Below are 15,873 nucleotides of genomic sequence, written 5' to 3'. Positions count from 1 at the left end.
GCGGAAACAATTTTATAAATAAAACTAACATCAGGGGAAAATAGCAAAAAGCTGGAGGACTGCACAAAGCAAGCTAATAGAGGATTTTATGATCAAAAGTGGAAATGCTTTAACTCACCTGGAATTCCTTTCAAACACTGGAGAAAACACTTCAAAGAAATTATCCTTTGCTTCACTTTTAGAAGGAACTGAGTTATCAAAAGTAGGATCTACACTGTTAAATGCTCGTCTTTTCACTGGATCAGATAACATTTCATAAGCTGAGGGGGGAAAAAAGCAACATTATAGCACTATTAAGTTTACCCCAGGAAAAAAAGCAAGATTACAGTACCATAAGTTTACCCTTTTTTTCCTAAGAGAAAACAAATATCCCCCTCTTTTAAGTTATTAATTTTCATATTTAAAATTTTGGGGGGTGGGGAGGATTTAATTTAGGTAAGGACAGCTCTAGCACTTCTGGATATGAGTGGATGCAACTCCTTTAAGTACTTCTGATAGGAAAGTAACAAAAAAATCTTTAAACAGTAACTGAAAAAAGATGATGACGACTCTGGGGGAAAAGAAAATTAACTGTTGGATCTCATGGCTGTAAAAGATGGAAGGCTCTTAGGTTTCTAGAGTAATGTGTAATATGAGTGGGCTAAGATGAAGAATTTTGAAAAATGCACATATAATTATTTAACAAGTATCACTGAAAAGTAAAATCACACTGGGCGTGGTATCGCACGCCTGTAATCCCAGTGGTTCCGGAGGCTGAGACAGGAAGATCCTGAGTTCAAAGCCAGCCTCAGTAAAAGTGAGGTGCTAAGCAACTCGAGGAGACTCTGTCTCTAAATAAAACACAAAAATGGGCTGGGATGTGACTCAGTGGTCAAGTGCCCCCGAGTTCAATCCCTGGTACCCACAAAAATAAAAAATAATAAAATCACATTTAGGAAACATTTAGAAATGGTGGTTACCTATGTTAACTTGCTTAATGAGCATATTGCTATGTAAATTAGCAATAAATAATTATTGTATAATGATATAATTAGCTTAATTATTATTACTTTTTCCTAGTGCTGGGGATGGAACCCAGGGTCTCCTCACACATTCTAGGTAAGTGCTCTGTCACTGAGTTCACATCCAGCCCCCAATTTAAATTAGCAAAAGATCTAAGGAACAATTTACTCTCACAAAGAAACTGATAGGCAAAAGATCTTAGTAGTCTCATCACTAAATACAATGCTTGTATAAGCTTCTGGTAAGAGTCATCTGATGATCCATTAAAATGCAGATTCTAATCAGTAGTTGCAGGGCCTGAGACGTTCATTTCTAACAAGCTGCCAGGTGTTACTGCTGCTGGCTGGGGGAACCTCACTTTGTATAGTGAGGTTTTGGGGAAATAAATAAAAAATAACCTGATATAACTGAAAGTATTTAAAGATATCATGTGATAGTAAATGAATTATATCACACATAGGAAACCCAATTTTCAGAAATTCCCGACTGTAAAATATTTTCTTACCTTTAGTTATACAAGTGAAGTAATCGTTGTCTCCTTCTTTTATTGGTTCACCCGCTGCTTTCCGTTTGTCTGGGTGATGTTTTAAGACCATTGCTTTATCTACAAAATGAGTCAGATTTGTCACTTCAGGCATCAAAACCAAAAATAAGGATGAGCTAAATACAGACCATCTCCAAAATTGCAATGCTAATTTTAAAATCTTTTCTTCCAAGGTGAAATGCGTGCTTATTAAGTGTGAAAATTAAAGAGCAACGGAAACAATTATTTTAAGAAATCAGCCAAAGTGCCAGCACCCAAAGACAAATATATAATGTTTTTGTATATTTATACATAGGTATTTTTTTCCCTTAAGGATATGCTTTAAAGAATTTAGGAGTGCTGAGGGGTGTAGTTCAGTGGTAGAGCCCTTGCTTATTAACAAGGCCCTGGGTTGAATCCCCAGCACTGCAAAAAAAACAAGAAAAAATAAAAAATTAAGTGTGATCATACTGTATGTATAAATTTATATTGTTTTTGTTTTAAGTTAATATTATATCATTTGCCTTTTTCCATTTTTCTTGTCAACTCTTCAAACTTCCCTTTTAGTGACTGTTTAGGACTGCATTTCAAGTAGAATTGTCATAATGTAAGCATTTCTCTACTGATAGAAATTGGAATTGTTTCCAATCTGAATCATCTTGAATATTACTATTTTTCCACATTTAGGACTCTTTTTCTGAAGATAAATTTATACAGAAGTGAAATTAGTGAATAAAAATATAGGAACAAGGTGCATTTCAAAAATTAAACTATTTCATTTTCTTATGTGTACATCCTTTTCACCATAGTCTTAATTAGCACAGGGTCTAAAAAATTTATCACTAGAGATATAAAATATCACTGATATAAAAATTATCACTGGTGCTCAAAATTTTTTGTTTGTACCTTTCATCTATAGATAGAAGGGTTATCTGTTTTTATCCTTAGTTTGTGTCACTTCACAATAAGATATTAGCTATTGAGCATTTGTGAACCAGGCCTATTTATCTCAATAACTATGAGAAAAGCATTATTTGTTTCTTCATTTCACAGATGAGAAAAATGAGACAGAGAAGTTAAGCAACCACAATCTTTGCAACCTGCACAAAGTTATGGCCAAGTCAGGCTCTGATCCAAGCAGTCTATGAATCCTCAGCCTATATGCATGCTGCAACTCTTTACATTCAATATCTGTTGCTAATGTTTTCCCCCAAATGGTGTTGTTCGTTTTTTAAAATTCATTTTTATTTATACAATTACTTATCATTTCCTCTATAGCTTTTTCCAGTATTTATAATTCTTCTAGTATCACAAATATTTCCTATGCTTAGATTTAAAAACAATGAATCCCTTAAATCTTTTCTGGAATTTAATAGTCAAAGAGGTATTAAAATTTTGTCATTTCTTAAAATCCTAATATAATCAATAATACTTCCCTTTTCCACTGATTTGTAATGTTTCCTTTATCACAGCAAATTTTATAAGGGCTTGTTTTGATTACTCATTCTTGTCCCAGGATTGTCCTTAAAATGGCTATAGCTATCTAATATATTTGATGGTAACTGCCAAAAAATATAGGTTTGCTACATTTTAACTTATTTATTTTTTGGTGTTACAAATAAAATTTATTCATAGTTTCTTTTGAGCTCTGTTTGCTAAGTTTTCATACTTGGGCTGCATTAATTTCACAAAATGAATTGTTCCATGCTAGGGGTGTAGCTCACAGGCAAAGCACGTGCTTAGTACAAGTGAGGCCCTGGGTTCAACCCCCGGCACAGGAAAAAAGAAACAAAAAAAAAAAAAGGAAGAACAAAATGAACTGTTCCAAAACAGTTTATGTTCAGCATGAGCATTTTCAATTCCTTTAACATATGAAATATTCACCTGAAAAATTACCTGGGCCTAAAAATGGTTTTTAGAAGATAATTCTTTGGTAACTTTAAAAATTTCTTCTTCAGTTTTTACTGAAATTTTCAAATTCACTGCATATAAGAGTAGTTTCAATTAAAAGTATCTTCTATAATGGTTTTCATCCTTTGTATATTTCACTATTTGATTTGTTTTTTTCTTCTTTATAAAACCCATTTTGTTTTATCTCTTCTATTTCCTTCCTCCATCTTCCTTAGTGTTGTTCTCTTAAACAATGAATTGAAAGTCTACTTTATTTTTTCCCCTGTTTTAAAGAAAGTAACATAATAGGTTAAGGCAATGAACTTGCTATGGTACAATTCTAGTTGCCATTCCTTTAAGTTTTGACAGGCAACAATCTTAATCTTACTTTTGCATCCATAAATACAATTTTAATTTTTCTAGGCCCCCAAATATTTTAAAATTTCCCAGTGATTGTTTCTCTGGTTTGTTTTGCATCTTATTCATCCAGTTGAAATAAAATTTTAAAAAATACATTTAAGATCAAAATGTTCAGATATTAAGTATTCAATTTAATGAGTTAACAACTGTATATACATATGCAACGACAGTTACAATCAAAAGAAATGTATACCATTTCCCTTACCCAGAGTTCCCTTGCACCCCTTTCCAGGTGACTCCCATCCCCTACCAACTAAGGCAACCACTTTTTGATTTATATCACCACAGATTACTTTTATGTTCTTGAACTTCATATAAATGAAACCTATAGTATGCTATTGTGTCTGTCTTCTCCTGCTCAACACCATGTTTTGAAACTCTTGAGTATACTAGTAATGTTATTTTTTATTGCTGAGTGGGATTCTATGTTCTAAGAGCAATTTGCTTATCCATTTTCCTGTTGGTGAACATTAGGGTGTTTCCTATTTATGAACATTTTGAATAAGGCTGCTATGAACATTTGTGTGGAAATTTTTTACTCATTTTTACAAGGGTTCAGAAGTGTGACAAATACATTTGTTTTCCTGAAGTCCAAGATCTTCCTTCTAGTTTTGTGGTCATTTCTCTACTAGCACTGGAAAACAGGCATTTTAAAATTCTAGCTGGTTCAAGCAGAACAGAAATTTATTAAATGTTATTAGATAGTTCACAGAACTTTTTCTTTTAAATATTTATTTTTTAGTTGTAGTTGGACACAATACCTTTATTTTATTTATTTTTCTGTGGTGCTAAGGCTCGAACTCAGGGATTCTCACATGCAAGGCGAGAGCTCTACCGATGAGCCACAATCCCAGCCCAGTTCACAGAACTTTCATGATAACCAGATTATCATGTTTGGAAGCTCATGACTCAATTTTTACTGGAAAGTTCAGAAATATGTTTATCCCACCACTGACACAATCACTGTGCCCCACAACTGCTGATACTGAGCACAAGCTATGACCCCTGTCATGTAGCCAGTGAAAGCGTTAAGTTTCACTATGCAGTGCTCTTCCCCCCTTGCCAGCAAATGGATTCCTGCAGCACAGCCTGTTGTTCTCCTTTGACTCTGAAGTGTGTGCTGATTAGTAACCTAAGTCATTTGTCTATATATTCTGAATCTCAAGCCATACATATTTATAAAAATCAGGTTAAGCTTTCTGATTTGTAGTTGTTTCTTATTTCTTCTTTAGGGACATCTTGCATTTCTTTATTCTTTTCATCTGAATCTTGGGAACATTCTTTAAGGTTGTCCCTGGCTTTACTGTATTTTCTAATTATACATCAGCAATTTTTTGTAATTTTATATTCTGCTCTCAAGTTTTTAGTTTTCATGCAGCCTCTACTTATTTCTCCCTAATCTCCCTCTGCAATGCTGACCTCACTGTAATACAGCATCTTTGTATTTCATTGACAACATAGACACTTCTTAGGTTTTCTTTTAAACCTCAGGATAAAGTCTGAAAGATATCTTACTTTTTTTTGGTAAAAAGGATCAAGTTTGTCTCTTTTTAGGATGCACTATTTTTTCCTACACTGATTTTTCTGCCTGATCATCTTTAGTCACCCATGTGTATTAGAGGCTTCTATCATCCTACTTATAAAACTGTTCCTGGGAGGGACTGAAGATATTACCCAATTTAAGAAAATAATGTAAAGAGAGCCAAAAGACTGGCCAACTTGAAAACAAAAAAAGAAACAAAAGTAATCTGGGAACAGCTATTATACATTTACTGAAATTTCAGTCAGGCACATTGCCTATAATCCTATAATCTCAGTGACTAGGGGGGCTGAGACAGGAGACTTGCAAGACCCTGTTTCAATATAAAAAATAAAAAGAGCTGGGGGATGTAACTCAGTGATAGAGCACTCATGGGTTCAATCCTCAATACTACAGTAAGGAAGGGAAAAATAAGTAATTTCAGGTTTTCTTTTCCCTTCCCTCACCCATGAAAAACAAATTTTTCAGGTATTCTGAGGCTACAGCAGTAAAGGGGCTTTTATTGTATGATCACATTGGTACTATTAAAAAAAGCATTTAGGGCTGGGGATGTGGCTCAAGCGGTAGCGCACTCGCCTGACATGCGTGGGGCACTGGATTCGATCCTCAGCACCACATAAAAATAAAGTTGTTGTGTCCACCAGAAACTAAGAAGAAATATTTTTTAAAAAGCATTTAAATATAATTTTATTTTTAAAAAGCTTGAAAGGTTTTAGTTTAAAATATCACAAATAAATCTGGAATATCCAAATTATCTGATTATTCAAACAAATGAAAGCTATAATATGCTATTGTATCTGGCTTCTCTTGTTCAACATCATGTTTTAAAAAGATTATAAAACCTACACACCATTTGCCAATGTGTACCTCAAGAACAAAATTACGTAATTTATTTGGTACTGGGTAATGAACCATGAGCCTCATCCCCACCCATGTTTTTATATTTTATTTAGAGACACAGTCTTGCTCAGTTGCTTAGGGCCTCACTAAGTGCTGAGGCTGGCTTTGAACTTGTGATCCTCCTGCCTCACCCTTCTGAGCCACTGGGATTACAGGCATGTTAAGGCATGCACCACCATGCCCGGCTATACACAATTTAAATACTACCGTGTGTTTGTAATATGATCTAAGAACGCAAAAGATCTTAAGTATTATCAGACTTACATTTTTATTATGCTTATACTATAATAATCATGGATTTGCAAACACTAACTGCATTTTCACTTTCTGACTAGACTTTCAGAAAGCAGTAAGTAGCAACGGTCTATTTTATACTTCTCTAGTTAACAGAACTATTTAAACTGTTTAAACTATATAGTTTATAGAGGTAGGGAAAATGACACTCTCCTTCTGAATAAATACTGATATTCAACCAGGGTGGTGTGGAGTGAATTACAGTTCCTTTCTTACGGTTAACAATCTGCAAAGGTATTGTAAGACTTCCACTACAGAATACTCAAAAATTAATTTCTACTTTGTCAAGAAAAAGTGTGGCCTTAACAAAAATAAAATGAATATTTCCTTATAATTTTTGCTCATTTTTTATCCTTTAGAGAAAGACAAAAGAATTCCTTCATTTTAAAATGGCAAATATTTTCATAGTTCAAAAATAACTTCTAATTTTTTTTTACAAATTTGTGTGCATCATGACATATGTAGTACTTATATGCTATTTTTATAGTAAGACTCTGCAAATACTTTCCCATGGTAATTCCTGGCATTTATGTATATTGCAATAACTATTTGTATACACTAGCATATGTTCTATCTAAAATCATGCCAGCCTTTTAAGAAATCCAGTAATAAGTATAAAATAATCTGATAAATCCCTTCACTACTAAAAAATATTTGTGATTTTCCTAAATATAAGCATTAATGGGAAAAATTGAGTTTATCTACTAAACTAAGTCTCAACCAGCATTTTTCAACGTAAGTTCTTGTTTAGCCATGTTCATCCAAGCACAGTACTTTCTCTTCTTGGCTGGACTTGACTCCCTATTCCTTTTTTTCCAAATGGCCACAATCTTACCTCCTCTGACCTCAATATCCATTCTCTACAGTGGAGGGCAGAACATTCTCCTAAGATAAAACACAGAAAACTAATCACCTTCACCTTTTTCATTAAACTTCACTAATCAAGGTGTTTAAGGAATTATGTCCACAGAAATGAAAAGAACAGGACATTTAGGCACATTAAAGGATGGTGTCTTTTTAAGGTATATGAAGTCTCAGTTCCCAACATTTTCCTCCCCCAATATTTAATCTTGTAAAATAAAATAATAACAAAGCACTGGACTCTTGGGCAGAGGAAAGGGTGATATTGACAAAGGTGTGACCTAAAACCACTAAATAATATTGAAAACCCAAAGAAACAAAGCAGGGCCCCCACTAAATACAGCTGCCCATACTTCCAAAGAGAGGTAAAATATTTTTAATAGCTTGCTATTGGAGTATTTTTTTATCCTGCCTGCCTGCTCCCCACACTTCTTTCTCTCTCTCTCTCTCCTTCCCTCCCTCCCTCCCACACACTCACTCTCTCTCTCTCACAAACACACACACACACACACATGCACGCACGCACACACCCAAACTGATTTTTTAATCCCTAATGAGAAAGTCCATACATCATTAATTTTTTTCTGGTTATGAAGCAAAGGAGACCTTGGTCTTACATTTTATATTGCTATGACAATTATTACACATACTGTTAAATGTAGAGTTATGGCAACAGATTATGACCCTGCATATTTTTTCAAAATAACATTTTCTATAATATATAATTACTTCAAAATAACTAAGTACTTACGAGCTGCTTTGATCTGTCTCTGTGTAGCTTTGTATCTTACATGGCCAAGTCCAAGCACTGCATAATGATCTTGGTTCTGATAAGACACAAGAGAGTCAAGTTTGAAACGGAGCGATATATCCTATCCCTTATATTATGGTACCCTAAAACAGTATTTCCCACAGTGAAACTTTCATGGCAGGAGTCCAGTGAGAAGTTCTGAATAGGCTCTCTGGTCATGTAAGTTTCAGAAATGTGAATTACTGTATAGCCTTCTTGATAATTTCTATGCACATAAGCCTAATAAGGGCTCCAAAAAGTCCTCCAATTACAAAAAGGAAAACAAACACAAAGAGGCCTGTAACACCTAGCATTTTCTAAAATTACTCGAAAGTACACTTTTCTCTCTCAACATCTATTAATACCCTGTAGCCCTCTGAAATCAAGGTATATCTAGGAATATTTCAGAACCAAAGGGAGCATTTTTTACAGGAGCTCCTCTGATTGGGTCAGTGGACAATGACAGCACAAAATGAGGAACCATGTGGAGTAAAGAAGGTAGACTGAGTAAAAATCAAACCAAGGGAAAAGGTTTCTGTGGATAGGAAGTACCTGCTTTCATTTCTCCTTTGGTTAACATCTAGTGAATTTATAAGCTGAGGTAGCAACTAGAATGAGGGCTCCTTACAGAACCCAAACTGTGCATTCCATCTTGGAGAATGAAGATAGCTATCAGGTGAAGAGGAAGAGGAGTTGAGGGCACACAACATTGGAGAAAAAAGTCAAATAGGACTGACTAGTTTTCCTTCAAATTCAAGATATGAACATCACATGGATAGATCCTTTATTATGTCTGGAAATCAGTTCACTCTTCTACTTCCTAGCTATTTCAAACATTCTGTCCTCTAGCCTTCCCTCATACTTCACACACCTTTCTCCATCCCCAAGCTGACAGTCGTGACTGCTGCTTAACTAAAAAGCGAAGCTATCCCAAACTAAATTAGATGTATAATAGGGTTTTTTTGTATATCAATTATACCTGAAGAAAACCATTAAAAATTAGTATTATCCTACTTAAATGTCAGAATCTACCAACCTCCTTGCACTTGGACACGTTCTCCTTCCCTACTTTCACAACTGAGAAAGCCTTTCCTGTCATGATGAATTACTTCAGCTTCCTTTGTTTTGAAATCCATCCTAAGCTTCTCAGGTTAGCATCTTTCACCTTCTTCTAAATTTCAAGTGGATTATTTTCATCAATACATAAGATGCCATTGTCTCTCATCCTTAAAAACCCTTCCGAGGCCATCCTTCCCCAAAGTTCTGCTTGTCAGTTAAGTTTCTTGAGAAAGCTGTTCACACCACATTCTTATCCTCTTGCATTCATTTTTCAACCCACTTCAATCTAGTCTGCTTTGACCATTCTCACCACAGGTGCTGAGATTTGTTTCCATGGGTATTTTCACCCTCACTTGACTTCAACTTCCATTGGCTGTCCTTGAAACATTGTCTCTTTTAAGAGTTAATGTGAATCCATTCTCCACATTCCCCTCCACCTTCCAGCAGACATTTTTAGTCACCTTTACTGGCTTCCTGAAGACTTTCAAAGATCAGTTTTCGGGGTTATCTCTCACATTGTATAAAATGTGCAAACAAGGCCTCTGGGGGATTTTATCCAACGTGATGATATAATACCTAATACTCGGTACATGCTGAAGACCCCCAACTAACTCTAGTACAGACCTCCCTTCTGATGGCCAGAGGTATAGAACAACTCCCTCTCTCTAACCTTCTGGCCTCTGACTCTCTATTGGTATTCTAGTTCACTGAAAATGCTGAGCCTTTTCTCACTTCAAGGCCTCCTAAGTTTTTCTCCCTGCCTGGCATATTCTCTTTGTACCCACCCCATTCTTATCCTTTATCCTTAAATGAGACCCGCACTTCGACTTGGTTGTTGTTTCCTCCAAAGTTCTTGAAAATGACCAGGCCTTAAAATGCTCTAACGGCTTTCCACTGACCACTACTCCTTGCCCTTCCCTCTGTCACAGCAAGTTGCCTTCTTTCAGTTTCTTCTTTCTGCCTTTGCATAAACTCTCTACATGCAATACTATTCTCTTTCATCTTTGCAAATCATTCATGTTTTGTCTTAAATGTCAACTCATGGTCCTTTCCCATCTACTCAATCTAAATTAGTCACCTAGACAGTTTATTCATATCACCCTATTCTAATTCTTTGCCTGGAGCTTACTGGACACATGTTCTGCATTATTTTTTGTCCGCTCAATGGAACATAAACTATGTGGAAGCAACAATGCTGTTTTGTATGGCATAATATCCTTGGTACTTATAATAGTGTTTGACAAGCAGCAGAGGCTTGATTCATACTTAATGAATAAAAATAATTAATTGAACACTGAATCAACCATTACTATGTTCTGATGTCATTTACTTCTGATGTCATTTCTATACCTAAGACTTTTTTTTAACTTCAACATTCCCCTATTTTATCTTCTCCTGAGCTTGCCTTCACCCCAAGTTACTATCTTCTCTTTCTTTACAATCCAGCTATGACAGTATTTTATATCTACATCTCTACATCATCATTCCCTGATCACTCCTCACCCCACCAAGAAATTTGTTTTCAATCCTTTTACCAGAATAGCTTTCAATGAAGCCATGTATACTTGTTTTCTCAAATTCAATGACCTTTCATCATTTCATGTTCTATGAGCAACCCCTCTCTGAAGCAGTAACACTGATGAATGCTTTTTCCTTCTTGAGACTTCTTCCTCCCTTGGTTTCTAGAAGAGTATAGTGCCTAAAATTCAACAAATCTTTGTTGAACCAATACATTTCTTTTATTTCCCTATTTTTTTTTCAATCCTCCTTAGTATCATTTGCTGTTCCTTTTCTTCCTTCCCCTTCAAATAACCATGTTCTTCAATGTTCAGTCCTTTTCTTTTGAAATTGATGACAGGAGAGTCAGCTAACAGTTTCTGAGTGCTTATTTGCTTTTCTCTTGAGGGTTTTATTTACATGCTTTCCCCCATTTAATCCTCAAAACAACCTAAGACACAGGAACCTTATTATCCACAATTTGTTTAGCATTTATCATGTGCCAAGCACTAAATGCCTTATATGTATCATTTCATTAATCCCCATTACACCCTTGAAGCTGTTAATAATCTTACTGTTTTAACAAGGGAAATGAGACATTGAGATGTCCAATAAATTTCCCAAGGTCTCAGTGCACAGAGTGATGGAAACAGACTCAAATTCAGGCATTCTAATTCCACAACATACACATATAATACCTGTTTGTCTATATTCTCCACAGCTGATGTTATTCAATTTCTCACAGCCTCAACTACCACCCTGTGCCAATGAGTTCAAATGTCTTTGGCTCTAGTATCTCTTTGGGGTCACAGACCATCTATATCAATGTGGTTATTAGAGCTCCCCACCCCCCACCCTGAAGTACTGGATTGAATTCAGGGATCCTTTACCAATGAGCTTTACAGCCCCAGCTTTTAAAATTCTGAAACAGGGTCTTGCTAAGGTGCAGGAGCTGGCTTTGGACTTATAATCCTCCTGCCTCAGCCTGCTGCATTGCTGGGATTACAAGTGGTTCCACCATGCCTGGCTAGATCCTCTGAACTACATCCCATCCCAGCCCCTAGAACCTCAATTTTTGACAAAGCTAAATTTGGATACAGGTAACATTCTCTACAAAATTCCTCATCCTACGTTTTAGTGTTGGTTACTGACTCCAGCAGGTCACTCAAGTCAGAATGCTGAAAACCTTCTGAATACCTCCCCTTCTCCTGTACCATACAAGTAAGGTCACCAAGGCCTGGCAATTATGTCTTCAAAATAAATAAATAAAACCTGTTTCTTCTTGTTTGAAATCCAGCCACAATTTTAGTTCATCTCCTTATTCACAGGCTTGGATTACTGCACCAGCCCTATCTCAGTAAATTATTCACTCTCCCTCTAGGTCTGTCCCCACTTTCAAGCACTTTTCTCTTCTACTAGGAAAATCATTTTTCTACAATTAGCTTAGAAACTTGATGACTTCCTACTGTCCTGAAAATAAAATTTTAACTCCTTCTTCAGCATATCATAAAAAGGATACAACAGAGTTTGGTCTAGAGTACATTTTAGGCCTAATTCCTCACAACCATCCCTATGTATCCCACTCTACTCATTTTTAATCCTCTACAGTGGAACATATTCTTTCTCCTTTGTATCTATACCTATCTAGTTTTCTTTGATTCACTAACTGCCACTCATCCTTTGAAGACAGCTTAAAAATAATCTTTCCTGTGAAACCTTTCTGGATTTCTACTATGGCTAGTGCTATCCCAACTCTGGGCTTAACAATCAAAAAGGGCTCAATTATGCTTATCTTGTACCACTTAAAAACATGGATGGAAAATCATGGGAATATTGCCTATGTCAATATGCACTGACTGAGCAAAAGATTTGATTAAATACCTTCCAGTCTTTTGGATCAAGTGTTTTCAGCATGGGAAACTCTTCCAGCTGCAATTCCTCATCTTCTGATTCCTCTGATAACTCTTTCTTATCCTCCAGTTCCTGAAAAGAGGCAGAAGCATTTCTGGTTCTCCTCTTAACAAAAGCTTCAAACCATCTTCCCACAGGTTCAACTTGACAGAGTGCGGAGGCTGTGATTGAAATTGGTAAGAGAGGCTTCAATGTATTACATGAAACAAGTCTGTTTCAGGGCAATATATTTTCTTAGGAAGATTAAAACAGTGATGCCATTAGAATATAATTTTAAAATCACCAACTATAAAAATAATTGCAGTCATCCTATTTACATGAGGGGTAGCAAGAAATTATCATTTCTAGTATCTACAGAGTATTCCATCAAACTTGTCCAGATAACTAAAAAAATATAAAACCATTCAATAATGTCCATAATAAACCAATACTTTTCTGTGGATAAAAGACTGGTAGGGAACAGGAAGAAATGTTGCAAATTGCTTTACTTTTATACCAATAATGGAAATGAAGCAATACATAATAATAAACTGTCACTAGGAATTAACCTCCAAAAAAAATCAACTCAAACTATCTCAATTATTAAAATCTTGAATTAAAATAGCTCCTAATAATTTTAAGGATTCACTAGCAAGATTGTTCCTAAAGATAATTTTACAAGCAGCTGATGGGGACTTACTAATGCTGCTGTGCTGTTAGATAACCTTGGGATCTAAACTCAGAAGCTATGAGCTTTAATCTAGGTTTGACAGTGTATCTTGAAATGATTCAGAGAGGTCTTCAACTATAAAATGGGAACAATACGTACGTCATTTAGTTCCTAGAAACATTGAGAACGCATAAAAGAACTCTGCAAACTACACTGTTGTAAGAAAAGCATTGTATATCTGTATATTGGTAACTGAAAAATAGCAATTTAGGTCAGGGAAGGGGGATACACTCAAAACCACATTTAACAAGCACCAATGAAAGTGGCAATGGGAATTTGAAACCCGAGACTTCCACAACTTTCCTGAGCTATAAATCTAAGAATCTACAGCAGCAGAACAAGTTTCACTTGTTATGACTGCCTTTAAAGTCTATCTCCGCCAACCTTTCCAGCAGCACAAGGAGGGGTCTTTTAATACTTTAGAGCAGTGTCTGAGTTCTGACGTTTAAACTACAAAGCCGGAGCAAACGTACAGGAGGAAAAAAGTGTTAAGGCTTTGTACAATCCCAGACACGTGGGGTGTTTGCAGCTGGTAGTCTCTTCGCCGAAAGCAAGGAGATGCTTATGGGTATCTTTCTGGGGTACTGGAGAGTTCGGTCCCGAAGTGTTCAGACGGATCCATGAGTCAGCAGCCCCAAGAAAAGGAAACAACCTTAGGGGCAGAAAGATGCCCCCAAGCCGCTCAGTCTTCCAATCTAGAGCAGGATTACTTTAAAGCAGGGAGCAAAAGGGCACTTGTGACTGCCCCACAGAACACGAGCTAAACGCCGGGGTCAAGGGTAGAGAAATTACATGATTGCAAGAGAGAAAACTGAGGTAGGGGCGGCTGAAGCGGGACGGACCCGGAGTTGGTGGGCACGTACCAGAGGTCAGAGGGTGGGTGATGGCGGTGCCCTGGCCGTCCGCGGCGCTCGGCAGGAGCAGCATGATGGCGCTAGGGCTAGCCCCGCGGGCGCAGCGGCTCACGTCCCCGGCGGAAGGCCCTCTGCGTTCCCTCCAGCTCTACCTCCCCGTCCGAGCCTCGCGCCTAGGCTCTACGACTCCCAGGAACCGGCGCGTGGACACGAGCAGCAAGCACTTCCGGGATGGGTCTTTCGTGGTGTGGACGCCAATCCCACCCCCACCCATCCGCGCCAACGTGTGCGGCAACCTAGTTCCTCTACCCACTCAGATCCGGCTGGAGACCAAGGCGCACGAAAGAACGGTTCCTAGACTTATTAGTACCCATGTAGAAAGGATTATTTTTACAAGCTGTAGAAAATAACTTTTAAAAGTTATTTGCATATGTTCTCTCTCTCTCTCTCTCTCTCTCTCTCTCTCTCACACACACACACACACACACACACACACAGTAAAACAGCTACTTCTAGATTGTAATTTTCAAGATCCTTCTTTATGTATTAGCCTGAACCTAACCACTGATTTATTTTTGTTTTTTACCAGTAGCTCTACTTGTACAAATACATATACTTATGTACGTATACCTGTGATGCAATCTGTCATGCTATTATTCGTTTACCAGCTTTATCTCTTTTAATAATCATTTGGAGAAAAAAAAAAACACCCTCTAGCGTTAGATTCTGTTTCAAGGCCAGCATTATTTTTATCCTGTCCTAATAGAATGAATTCTTATTTCAAGATATTTCCAATGACAGGGTTCTGTTTGTTTGTTTGATGTATATTAAAAGTCAATTGTATTTCTACTATAAGCGTCCTTCTATGACTGAGGTTAAAAAAAAAAAATTCAAAACGTGCAACCCCCGCCCCCCAAAACTTTTCCAAAGCTATCACACCATTCTACAGTCCTATCGGGTATACGTAATTTCATTCCCCACCCCCACCCCCAATCGTTGCCAAACTTACTTTAAAAAAAAATTTATAGTAACCATTTTAATGGGTTTGAGGTGGTTTTGATTTGCCTGTCCTAAGCAGCTATGTTGAACACCTTTTCATGTAGTCTGTCCTTTATATACCTTCTTAAGAGAAATGTAGACTCAAGTTCTTTGCCTCCCTGCCTGCCTTTCTTTTCCTTTGCCCATCTTAAAAATAAAGTTGTTCTGATTGAGCTGGAGGAATTCTTTGTATAGTTTGGATATTAATACCCTATGAGAAAAATATTCTTTGTTCTCGTTTATACATCTATCCATCACTTGTTCCAGGCATTTTGCAAACACTGTTTGATCTGGCGTCTTCCTAATCCTGTGAGGTAAGGAGGAAATTAAAATTCAGAGATTAAACACATTACACAAACTGGCCACACTAACTCAGGATTTAAACTCATCGACTGAGCCAGGGTTGGTCCTGGAATTTACTGCTACGGGATCTTACTAGACTAGAGACGGCGAGGGGACAGAAGAGACCATCGTTTCCTTCTAACAAGTACGCTTTCCTCCAGCCACGACCGGGGCTAGAACGTGTTTCCTTACAAGGCTCTCGTCATCTCTCAGGTGCAGAGCAAACCGGCACCAGGAGCCGGT

The 15,873-nt window shown here is 36.9% G+C and overlaps 2 protein-coding genes across 6 annotated transcripts in view; one reads left to right on the top strand and one right to left on the bottom strand.

Moving 5' to 3' along the window:
* Positions 1–2,833, top strand: part of Pmpcb (peptidase, mitochondrial processing subunit beta) — a 29,783-nt gene extending 26,950 nt beyond the window's left edge. The window contains exons 13-14 of one of the 2 annotated variants that reach the window (XM_077795969.1): positions 1,060–1,098; positions 2,579–2,833. In XM_077795969.1, coding sequence (XP_077652095.1) covers positions 1,060–1,098; positions 2,579–2,673 — 134 coding nt within the window. In that variant the 3' untranslated portion in view covers positions 2,674–2,833. Of the gene's footprint in view, positions 1–1,059; positions 1,099–1,719; positions 1,755–2,578 lie in introns of those variants that run through there. The other variant, XM_077795970.1, reaches the window with a different exon arrangement.
* The window catches only part of Dnajc2 (DnaJ heat shock protein family (Hsp40) member C2), a 30,471-nt gene extending 14,652 nt beyond the window's left edge, over positions 1–15,819 (bottom strand). The window contains exons 1-5 of one of the 4 annotated variants that reach the window (XM_026384964.2): positions 15,725–15,819; positions 12,658–12,759; positions 8,182–8,257; positions 1,508–1,606; positions 119–260 (exon numbers count right to left, since the gene is read on the bottom strand). In XM_026384964.2, coding sequence (XP_026240749.2) covers positions 119–260; positions 1,508–1,606; positions 8,182–8,257; positions 12,658–12,690 — 350 coding nt within the window. In that variant the 5' untranslated portion in view covers positions 12,691–12,759; positions 15,725–15,819. Of the gene's footprint in view, positions 1–118; positions 261–1,507; positions 1,607–7,404; positions 7,455–8,181; positions 8,260–12,657; positions 12,849–14,259; positions 14,558–15,498; positions 15,507–15,724 lie in introns of those variants that run through there. The other 3 variants (XM_026384965.2, XM_026384963.2, XM_026384966.2) reach the window with 3 other exon arrangements.
* Between the last annotated feature and the right edge of the window lie 54 nt (positions 15,820–15,873).

The sequence above is a fragment of the Urocitellus parryii genome, chromosome 3, assembly GCF_045843805.1.
Source record: "Urocitellus parryii isolate mUroPar1 chromosome 3, mUroPar1.hap1, whole genome shotgun sequence".
Lineage (NCBI taxonomy): Eukaryota > Metazoa > Chordata > Mammalia > Rodentia > Sciuridae > Urocitellus > Urocitellus parryii.
This window is presented reverse-complemented; position numbering and strand designations above follow the sequence as displayed.